The sequence below is a fragment of the Macaca thibetana genome, chromosome 19 (assembly GCF_024542745.1).
Source record: "Macaca thibetana thibetana isolate TM-01 chromosome 19, ASM2454274v1, whole genome shotgun sequence".
Taxonomy (NCBI): Eukaryota; Metazoa; Chordata; class Mammalia; order Primates; family Cercopithecidae; genus Macaca; species Macaca thibetana.
This window is the reverse complement of record NC_065596.1, coordinates 45,031,149-45,042,148: the sequence shown is the minus strand read 5'-3', so window position 1 is coordinate 45,042,148 and position 11,000 is coordinate 45,031,149. Positions and strand designations below refer to the sequence as shown.

Sequence of the window (11,000 nt, the reverse complement as noted above, 5' to 3'; positions counted from 1 at the left end):
TGGAGTCAGATGTGTGCAGCTCTGAGGTAAACTTTTATTTCTTGGCTGACAGGACTTCCACACCCATGCTCCTCCTGGCACCTTTTACTCTGCCCACGCAGTGGCAGCCCAGTCCCAAAAGGTGCCTGCCATGGCCAAAGGGGTTGGGGAGTCACTTCACATTCCAGGCTGGAGGAGTGAGAAGGTTTGGGGGTACTCCTCCCACCCCATTGCCAGCAAGAGGCCGTGACTCACCTCAACCCCAAGTCCTGCATCCTGGTGGGAAGTGACAATGCCTCCTCCCAGCTCTCCACACCTAATGGGGTCATGACCAGACAGGGTAGGACCCAGGCCCCAGCTTCAGTTGGTAACGGTTGCCTCCAAGGCTGCCCCCTGTCCAGGTCACAACCCCAGCCCCCATCATGGGGCAGCAAAGGTCTCTTCTCCTTCTTGGTCCTCAGCAACAGACAGAGCCCTCCACGCCAGGCAGGACAGAGGCAAAGTCAGAAGCAGCAGCGGTGGCAGGGAAGGAGCAGCCAATACAGGCCCAGGGCTCTCCTGAAGTCAGGGCAAGCTGTCTGCCATGCGGCTCTGGGACTGGCCACTAGGTGGGCGTAGGCGGCTGTGATACAGGTACTTGGACACCTTTCTGTCCTGATGCTGGGGGTGAGAGGGGACAGGAGACAGTGAGTCATCAGGAGAGGGACAAAAAAGCCAAGGGAAACCTGGGGAAATGGGGAGAGGACCAGGAAGAAATGGGGCTCCTGTTGGGGTACCAGAAGAGTGGACTGTCTAAGGAAGGTGGGAAGAGATGAAGAAAAATGAGTGGTGAGATTTAACAAGAGGCTGATGAGGGGGATGGGGTGGCATGAGGCCCAACAGGGCCCACGGAATAGGAAGGACTGGAGGGAGGGAAGCAGGTACCTAGCTGATACTTGTCTTTGGCTGCTGCCCGCTCCTTGGCATCAAAATACCAGACAGTGATGGCGTACCTGGGGACCAGGATGGTTGGACATCAGTTTTCTGCAATTCCAGCTACCATATCCACAACATGCTAGGAGGCCATCCTTTTCAGCCACCCGGTTCTGCTCCCACCTAGGCCCCCTCTCAGTACTTGGTCGCTCCCTAGTCACTCTGAGGCTCTGACAGGACATTGTCACAGGGGGAGCACCTGGGTGCATCCCCAGAAGTACAGGTCATACCTGGTGGCATAGGCTGGCTTCACCTCGTGGGGGTTCCGCCGGTCAGACCAGAAAATGAGCAACCGGTCAAAGAGTGGTTCGATGTTGGCTACCACCGGCCGGCCCTCAGGGAAGATCTGCAGCAGGCCACCATGCACCTGGGGGCAGGCCAGAGGATGAGGTTGGCCTGTCCAGCCAGGAGCCGCTGCCTCCCACGGCACCCGGGAGCCCACTAGGGGGCGCAGCATCCGCCCGCATCACTCCCTCCCACCCCTCGGGCTCTCAAAATGAATGACAACCCAGAGTCTGCATCACCATGGAGATGGGCAGGAAGCTACTAAAGACAGGAAAAGGGGGAAAGTGTTCATTACAAGGCCGGGTGGGGCTGGGCAGACAGCACCATTCCCGGAAAGAGGGGAGTTCCCATCACACAGCCAGATAGAGAGGAGGAGGTGCCATTTCCCAGGAAGAGCCAGCAGATTGCACCCCTGGCTGTGTGCTGAGAAGAGGAACAGGAGAATGCCAGAATCTGGGCTGAGAGTGGAAAATGGAGTGGATGCACGCCCCATCTACCCCGGCTCCAGCCCCACCTGCCCCGGCCCCAGCCCTAGCCCTGACCCCAGCCCTAGCCTTGACCCCAGCCCCACCCTCACCCTCACCCCTACCTTAACGTCCCAGTTCTGATTCAGGTAATAGATACAGGTGATGCAGCGCCCATCGCCGTGGGGATTGTCAACGTGCCTTACGTACCCGAGCCCGTTGCCTGGGTAGCACGCCACCATGGCCTGGCAGGAATGGAGGGAGGTAGGTTTACTGGGGCTAGGCAGGCACATCTTAGAGAAGCAGCCATGAATTACCTATTTTCCCACCCCTTCTTGCCCTGTATTCCTTGGGTCAAGGGTTCCAAGTGCCTGCCCCAAAAGAATTTCTCCATTTTCAGCCAAAATCCCATCTCCAAGTCCATCAGAAACCTCAGCTCCTGGGCCTCAAGAGCCCACTCCCTCCCACACACATACCTGGGGCCTGGCACCCAGCTAGGGCTCAATTAGTAACAGACGGTTTGATTTGTTTCAAGATATCCCAAACCCTACCTCAGCTATTTCAGAATAATATCAATTTAAACATTTTCAGGTGTGCAAGGAGGTGGCCTCACAGCCCTAGACCAGGAATTCTTACCCTTGGCTGTGGAGTGGAACCCCCTGGGGAGCTCTGAGGCTCTGATGTACCTGGTCTAAGGAAAGGCCTGAAATTGGTAAAGGATCCCAGGTAATTCTACCATGCAGCAATGTGAGAACTGCTACCCTGGATTACAAAGAATCCCCACTAAATTATCTGTCCCATAGACATCCGAACAGGAGCCAAAACCTACAGTCTGAATAGAAAGTGAGACCTAATTCCAACACCAAGGATAATTTGCTGGATAACCCTAGCCAGATCCATCACCTGAATGGGCCTCAACTGCCTGATGTGTACAACAGGGGTAATAAACACCTGCTCTGTTTACAGCAGTAGCAATTAACCCCTCTGAGAACATAACTTGGGAGGTTCTGGACCCGCATCCCCCGGAGACCTAACAGGGCTTGGTTTCTCTGTCTACAGGGTTCTTTCCTCTGCCTGACAGTTGCCACTCCCCTGACCCAGCCCTACCATGCTGCAGCCAGGGCCCCGGGATGTTTGTCATCAGGGAGCTGGCAGAAAGGTGGCTGAGAGGTAAAGGAAATGGCCCAGCCACCTCTGCAGACCCAATTCCCTGGTTCAAGTCTCAGTGCTGCCACAGGAGCTGTGGCATCAGGCAGGTGACTTCCTGGTCTCAGGTTCCTCATCCATGGATCCAATGGAGCTGACGGCTATTTCACAGGTTGTTGTGGAAGAAGTGAACAAGATAACAAGTGTCTGGGAAGACAGCCAGCACAGTGCCTGCCACATGGAGCACAGGCTGAAATGCCATTTAAAAATTTAAAAAGGTCCCTGTCTCACCCTCTGCCCAAAGTCACTGCAGTAGCAGACAAAAAGGGGAGGACTGGCACAAAGACCCTTCAGCTTCTCCCCAGCCTGGACCATCTGTCTGGACCTCTCCGCCCTGGTACAACTCTGCTGGCGTCTGCTCCCCACGAAAGCTCAGCTACACCTATGGGCCCAGCCCAGCAAGACAGCCCCAAGATAAACATTCATGATCAAACATCAGTGGCTGCTGCCACAACAGGATGCTTGCCAAGCACGCACGCCACGGCAGGCTGGGCTGCTTCAATCCTCACTCTCCCCAGGACGCCTCCCAACACATTATCCCAGGGCTCACCCTCTGTGGTAGATGTTAAGCTGCTCTGCATTAACCATGTGCACCCTCGCCCACCAGACCTTGCCCTGGAAAGAGAGGGCTGCCACCCTCTACGGCCACCTAGCAGTGGGAAGCTGACAACCTTCTCTCTGGCAGCACCAGAGTACAATGAGTGAGAAGGCCCCCGGGAAAAACCCTACACCTCAAGATTCAGGAAGGGGCACCTTCTTTGCACTGCTCACTCCCTGTAGATGGGTCGACACTCTGAGCAACCACCTCACTGGGAGAAGAATTTGGCCATGGCCCAGGAGGCTTGGAATCAGTGAGTTACTGACTAGAGATGGGCAAGGCCTCCCCAGTTAGGAATCCAATCAGAGATTACACTGATGATGCACGTGGATGGGTGACAGGGAAGGGGTCCAGTGCTGCACCCTCTTCCACCACAATCCTTCCCCACACAGCAGCCAGAGCCCCTCTTCTCCAGGTCTTCGCTGCATCCCAAGAAAATACAAATTCCCAGCCACAGCCTCAAAGGCCCCCAACCTCATGTGCCACTCCCATCACTCTGCTCCATGCCTCAACAGGCTGAGCTCATCACCACCACAAGGCCTCTGCACTGGCCTGGGACACTCTCCCTTCTGACCCTCCTTGTTATTCAGGATTCAGAGGCCAAGGGTCACCTTGAGTACTCCAGCTGATTGTCCATTCCACTCCTAGCAACATGGCATCAGCACAGGCACCTGTTTACCTAGTACTGGCCTGGAAGGCAGCCACAGCGAAGCCCCTGGGGCCACGTCAGTCTCCCCAGTGCCCAATGCAGTACCTGCTGACTGAGCACACTGCTCTGGGCCTCCTCTGCACCCCAGCCCTGCTGTGTTCCCTCCTGTCCTGTACATTCTCACACAGCACCTCCCACCAAGCACACAGGACACATGCAGAAACAGGAACCTGCTCTTTAGGGCCCCACCCTTCCCCCACATATACACACCTTGGGGGTGAAAGCATCCTCTGGCCCTAAGGAAAGTATCTACTTCCTGCCCTCACAGGGGAAGGCCTCAGGAAACTTGCTCTCAACCCCTCCCACCTAGGGGAGGGGCAGGTGGGACCAGGGCCAGGAGACTAAAGACTTAAAGGCTATTGGTGACAATGGGCCTGCCAAGAGACCCAACACCACTACACACACCTCCCAGTCAGAAGCCTGTGACTGTCCCACCTCCAAGCTGCTCTTCAAGGAGTAAACCAAGCAAGGTGGACCCTCCCTGGGGTCCCCTCTGGTGGCCCTTGCTGCCAGTGGGAGTCAACTCTCTCCCAACTACAGGTCAACCGAGCACCTGTCCCCAGTCAAGGAGTTGGGGGAAGGTAGAACACAGGAGCTCCACTAAGAACGGACTAAGAAGCAGATTCCCACTGGCTCTAGCCCGCCACACTGGTGATCCATGTCCCCACGACAACTGCTGTGGCCCACCTCAGCACCCCACAGCCTTACCCTGGAGTCCAGCAGAGTCCAGATGGCGCCCTCTAAAAGCAGAAAAGCCTGGAGTTGTTTCTCACTGAGGAGGGGACGGCTCCTCCCCTATGTTCCCAGTCCAGCCTGGCCTATCCTTACCTCCCTAGGACAATTAGGGTCACCTAAGGCTAAAAAGGTCCAAACACTTCCCCTCTCCAATCCTCGCCGGGGCCCTGTCCCCAACCCCCTGGAAGGTGGGCACCAGAGGCACCAAAAGACAACAAATCCGGCCGGGCACAGTGGCTCACATCTGTAATCCCAGTACTTTGGGAGGCCAAGGTGGGTGGATCACGAGGTCAGGAGATAGAGACCATCCTGGCTAACACGGTGAAACCCTGTCTCTACTAAAAATACAAAAAATTAGCCGGACGAGGTGGCAGGCGCCTGTAGTCCCAGCTACTCGGGAGGCTGAGGCAGGAGAATGGCATGAACCTGGGAGGTGGAGCTTGCAGTGAGCCGAGATCTCGCCACTGCACTCCAGCCTGGACAACAGAGCAAGACTCTGTCTTCAAAAAAAAAAAAGACAAGAGATCTTCTCCTTCTACTCTCCCCACCCCAAACTGCCACAGACTCGCTGGAGATGTAAGCTGGTTTTCCTGTTCCGTGGATCAGCAAATTGAGGCTCAGAGCAGTGTCCCATCTGGGCCACTCAGCCCTTCTGGTCTCCCCCGACGAGGACAACAGCCAACCTGGTGTGAAGATGCTGAGCCAGGGAGGCCACTGATCCTGCCCGCACGGAGCCAAGCCCAGGGAGGGGCCGGCTCTGGCTCAGCTATCAAGTAACGGGAGGGAGAGGGAAGTAGAACAAGTTCCAGCTGGGGTGGGGAGGAAACAGGCCTTGGCCCCGGGGGAGCCCTGGTCCCTGAGCCAGCTCCAGCCTGAGAGGAAAGCCACATAGAGGCAGAACCCAAGATGGGATCTGCAGGAGGAGGCAGGGGACATCAGGAGCTCAGCCTCATGCCTGCAGGGCACAACACAGCCCGTGCCATCGGCCAGCCAGGCATCGCTGTGTTGAGCAGTGGGCACTCCCCACAGGGCCCTGTCCAAAGGACACCAAGCCCTGTACTCAAGGCCAGGCCCCCACACCACCTATGAAGACAGTGATCCTGTCAGCACGCCGGAAGGGCCCTGTGGACCACTGTCCTGTGCTGGGCTCCTGACCCCAGGTTCCTGAACAGGCAGCTGGAGGCCATGAGGCCTTGACAACTGCCTGGAAACTCCAAGCAAATGAGTATTTGTTTTAAGAGAGAATCTGTGGCCTCTGACAGATTCTCAAAAAGACCCAGACTCCAAAATACAATTAAGAACTACTGTTCTAAAGCAAAAAGAAAAAGAGACTAAGAACAAACACATAAAGGCAGAGAGAAGAGACAAACATGGGAAGGGAGGAAGTGACACACAGGACAGGGGGAATGGATGGCAGGGACTGGGACGGGGAAAGGTGGGAGACATGGGGATGAGAGCTCCACCTGGGTCAGCAGGCAGCGACCCAGTACCAGCCCCAGGAGACTGTCCTCGATGCAGATGCCACAGTAGGGACCCAGGGCACAATGCAGTCCAGGGCCAGGCACTGGGCCTAGCGGGCAGCACCCCTTTCCTTCCCTCAGCCCAGGGCTCACTCATCACACCCTACCCGTTCTGCTTCTCCTGCCTGGGAGACAGATGAACGAACTAGAGACATGGGCCAGCAAACAGGGATGGACAACAGGAGCGCAGGGAAGGATGCGGACAGGGACAGACAGCAACAGAGGACGGACAAGTGAACTGTGTGCCTGTCTACATCACTGCGCTTGGTCTGGGGCCCCAGACAGACACCAGGAGGCCATAAACCCCACCAAGGCCCATGCTGTGAATGTCAGCAACTCTCATGAGTTTCTTCAAGAGGGTTCCTGGCAAAGTCAAGAACCACTGTGGCTCCAGGACAAACTCCTAGCTTACAGGTGCACACATTAAGGCCCACAGGGAGGACAAGGCCCCCCGAGTCCCCACAAGTGAGCAACCCACTCCACTGAACTGCCTAAACCCAGAAGCCCCCCAGAAGCCTGTCTCCAAACCCACTGTGCTCAGAGCACCGAATGCCAAACCAGGATGCTGCAAAGCCCCGCCAGAGAGGCCCCCACCTGGCCTTACCTTGGTGCGCCCGTTGATGACATAGCTGCCCAGCCGCCCTGCGCAGTGGCGGATGACGGCGTCCACGTGGGCCATGAGGGCACCAATGCTTCGGCAGCCTGCTTCATGGCCTTCCACCCAGGCAATCTGGTCCCCACGGATGCTGCGCGGCGGGATTGCCCGCTGGCTCACTAGCTGCCCGTCTCGCAGGCGCCCACCCCGTTTGAGGGCCTCCACCTCGGCCAGCACGCGGCCGCCCAGCGCTGCCCCCAGGAAGCTGTCCTTGACGCAGATGCCGTAGTACCGCATGCAGGGCACGATATAGTCCAGGGCCAGGCGCTCAGGTGCAGAGGGCAGCGCCTCCTCCATCAGCCCAGCACTGGCCTCACCACTGCCACTGCTGCAGCCGCAGCTCATGCCACCCTCCCGCTCTGCCTCCTGGTTCTCTTGCCTGGCCCAGGGCCGCTTGCTGGGTGAAGGGGCATCCCCACCATCCTCGGCCCATTTCCGTTTGGGGGCCTCAGGCCGGGCGCCCTGGGCTGCCAGTCGCTGGCACCCCTTGGTGACCAGCGCTGCAGCGCCTTCACTCTGCAGCGGCCGCAGCTCACCACCATCCTGCCCGCCAAAACCGTCCCGAAGGGGGCTGGCAGTGGTAGAGGTGGCTGTAGCTCTGGGAGTCCCACTCCCCGCTGAGGCCTCACTAGGCACTCCTGGACAGTGGTAGGAGGGGAGCAGGGGACAGGGCAGGTAACTCTCCACCCCCATCCTGGCCCGGCCAGGCTCCAAGGGCTCTGACGAAGACCCTGGTAACTGAGGGAGAGCCTGACTTAGGGGCTGCGACTGGCACGGGCTGTCCATGGCAGCAGTGTCTTCATCCCCCGGGCATGGAGGGCACCGCCCGGGCCCATGGTGCCACCCTCCTCCGCCTCCTCCTCTGCCTCTTGATGCAGCTGGGGGCCACCAGGCCTGGCGTGGGGCAGGGTGAGGCAGGGCAGACAGCAAGAGCTCTTCTCGTGCCCTGGGGGTTGCTTGCTGGTCCCCAAGTCCTCTGCCGTCCCTAAGGGCTTGGGAAGGGACCCTTCAGGGTGGCTAGAAAAAGGAAAAAGAAAAGGGATGTGAGAGGAGCTAGAGACAGGCAGGCTAGGGAAAGAGGGGATGGCATGGGCAGGAGTGGGGAAGACGACCAGGACAGACTTGACTATAGAGGTCCCCCAAAACCTGGGGCCAAGTCGGGGAGAAGACCCTGAGAATCTGGAGGTGTGAGAGTCCGCTGACAGACAAGGGACAGTGATAGGGAAAGGCTGGAGGCCAGAGGCTGGGTAGACGACCCTAAGACAGAGGACTGTGGTGCGGGTTGTGGGACGCGGTAACCAAAGACAGAGAAAGGAGGGCTGGAGTAGAAAAGGGTGGTGCGGAGGGGTGGGAAGGAGGGAGTTTGGAAAATAGGAGGGATCTGCCTCGGCGTTCCAGAGACAGACAGAGAAATGTGGGGGATTCTGAGAGAATCAGAGTTGGGGGCGGGGGGGGTCAAAAGACAGAGGAAACTGGGGAGTCCAAAGACAAAGAGAACGAGGGACCCAGAGACAGAAAAACAGACCGGAGGGAAGCTGGGAGGGAAGCTGGGAGGGAGGGCCCGGGACGGAGCGGGGCGGTAGGGTCGACCCGAGCCCGACGGGAGGAAGCCGGCCGGGGGCGGACACACGCCCAGACGGAAGGGAGGTCCCGAGACTGACCGAAGGGAGGGGCCCTCGGGGAGAGGGTCCGCGGCGGCAGAGGGAAGGACGGAAGAGGGTGCACGCACCCGGAGACAGGACGAGGGAAAAAGGCACCCTCCTCCAGGGCACCCCCACGCCCCCAACCCCGGGCGGGCCCTGAGGCCACTTTGGAGAGCTGTAGCGACAGGGACAGGGCCTAGGGGCCGCTCGGACCCCCTCCCCTCCCCCTCCCCTCGGCCTCCGCCCGGCGCGCGCTCCCCGCCCCCACCCCAACCCCCCCAACGGCCGGCACCCAACGTCCCCGGCGCGCGTCCCCTCCCCCGCGCCGCACCCACATCCCCCTTACCGGGGTCGCCCTGGCAGGCCCCGGCGGGCGCCCCCACACCCCGCCCTGTTCGTGTCGGCGCCCCGGCTCCGACTCAGTCTCCTCCCGCTCCCTTCTCGCCCCGCGACCTCCTCACCAAGCTTTTTCCTCCGGCCCCGGCGCCGCCGTTTGTGCCAGCCGCCCTGCGCCGCACAGCGCGCCATACCCCGCCCCCACCGCGCGCGACGCCCCGCCCCGCCTCGCCCGTTGGGCACGTGACCGCGCCCCAACGGAGGCAACGGCGCCTGCGCAGACCTGAGCCGCGCTGGGCGAGGAAGTTCGGGACAAGCCCCCAGCCAAGGAGAAAGGAAACAGGGCTCCGTGGCCGACACGAGGTTCATTTGCATCATCCTCCGCCCCGCCCCCTTTGCGCGGGAGGGGGATCGCAGTGTGAGGGGCCGGGTCTGGGAGGGGGCGTTTCCTGCATGTTGGAATCAAGTGGCGTTGGCGGGGCGGAGCACGCAAATTATGTGATTTACATGAACAGGCCCACCCCGCGTTCCCCCCCAGCGCGGGCACCGGGTTCGGCAGCGCGGTGCGCGTGACTTCATTTACAGGGTCAGCTCCTCCTCCTCCTCGCAGCCCAGGAACGGGGGTGAGAGATGGATAAATGGCTGCGCAGTTAGTTGGCAAATGTATGTAAATTCGCACGTCAGTAATTTACATAAGTATCTTTTATAACGGAGGAGAAAAAGTGCGGGATGCCCTTGAGAAAAGGGAACGCGGACTAGAAGGGATGTTGTGCCAATGTGTATTTTCAAGACCCGCTCCGCCCTGCCCCCTCGGGACAATCGTGGGAATCAGAATAAAGAACCAGGGAAAGTCTGGGCAACAGAGTGAGACCTTATCTTTACACAAAATTAAAAAATGAAACAAAAAAAATCCACGGAACGCTACAGAGCTGGGAACATTTTGGGGGACGAAGGAATATAAGGTCATTTTGAATGCCCCGCCCCCTCCACCGTAACTCTGGAGAGCTGGGACTCAAGGCTCCCGCGGGGTCGGTAAGGCGGACGCGGAGGTGGGAGGGCGACGAGCAACTGGGAGTGTCTTCAGGGGGCTGCACCAGTCCCCAGCAGGCCACCTGAGGGCGTAGGGCGGTTCGGGTGAGCACAAGGACATGCATACTGGTATCTACACATGCGTGAGGATTGCACAAAAACCCACAGTCCTCAGGCACACACAGGGTTCATGGCCACACAAGGGTGTTTCTTGTTTAGTTTTGTTTTTGAGATGGGGTCTTACCCTTCTGCCCAGGCTGAAGTGCTGTGGCACGATCACAGTTCACTGCAGGCCCAACCTCCCAACTAAAGTGATCCTCACAACTCAGCTTCCGGTGTAGCTGGGACTTCAGGTGTGTACCATGACACTTGGCTAACTTTTTCTGTTTTTTATTTTTGTAGATAGGGTCTCTCTGTGTTGCCCAGGCTAGTCTCCAACTCCTGGGCTCAAGTGATCCATCTGCCTTGGCCTCCCAAAGTGCTGGGATTACAGGCATGAGCCACCACACCTGGCCACACATGGGTGTTTAAAAGGAGCCAAATTCACACCGAAACACACACAGACCTCAGGGGCACACATGCACAGGCACACAAGCGGTAGTGAGTCACTGCCTCTGATTCTCAGGCATCAGGCATGCACAGACCGGAGGCCCACCTATAGGTCCAAATTCCCATCCCTTGGCCTTGATGTCCCAAACAATACCAGCCTCACCAATACACTCACCAATACAATCACCAAGGCCACAGAGCAGTTACAGCTATCAGCATCACACACAACCAGCACACATTCCTATAGACATCATCCCATACGCAGGTACTGGAAACATGTACACGTCACAAACACAGGGACATCAGCATGTTTACACACT

General features: G+C 58.5%; 1 protein-coding gene across 5 annotated transcripts; it reads right to left on the bottom strand.

Moving 5' to 3' along the window:
- Positions 1-14: 14 nt before the first annotated feature.
- Positions 15-9,518, bottom strand: EGLN2 (egl-9 family hypoxia inducible factor 2). 5 transcript variants are annotated; one of them, XM_050769230.1, is made up of 6 exons: positions 9,386-9,518; positions 7,073-8,140; positions 1,826-1,945; positions 1,182-1,318; positions 904-971; positions 15-639 (listed from the first exon to the last, which is right to left on the bottom strand). In XM_050769230.1, exons 2-6 carry the CDS (start codon positions 7,907-7,909, stop codon positions 584-586), a joined length of 1,218 nt encoding a protein of 405 aa, XP_050625187.1. In that variant the 5' UTR covers positions 7,910-8,140; positions 9,386-9,518; the 3' UTR covers positions 15-583. The 5 variants fall into 5 exon arrangements, with proteins under 5 accessions (XP_050625187.1, XP_050625184.1, XP_050625185.1 ...); XM_050769227.1 differs by lacking the exon at positions 9,386-9,518 and adding an exon at positions 9,228-9,316; XM_050769228.1 differs by lacking the exon at positions 9,386-9,518 and adding an exon at positions 9,113-9,217.
- Between the last annotated feature and the right edge of the window lie 1,482 nt (positions 9,519-11,000).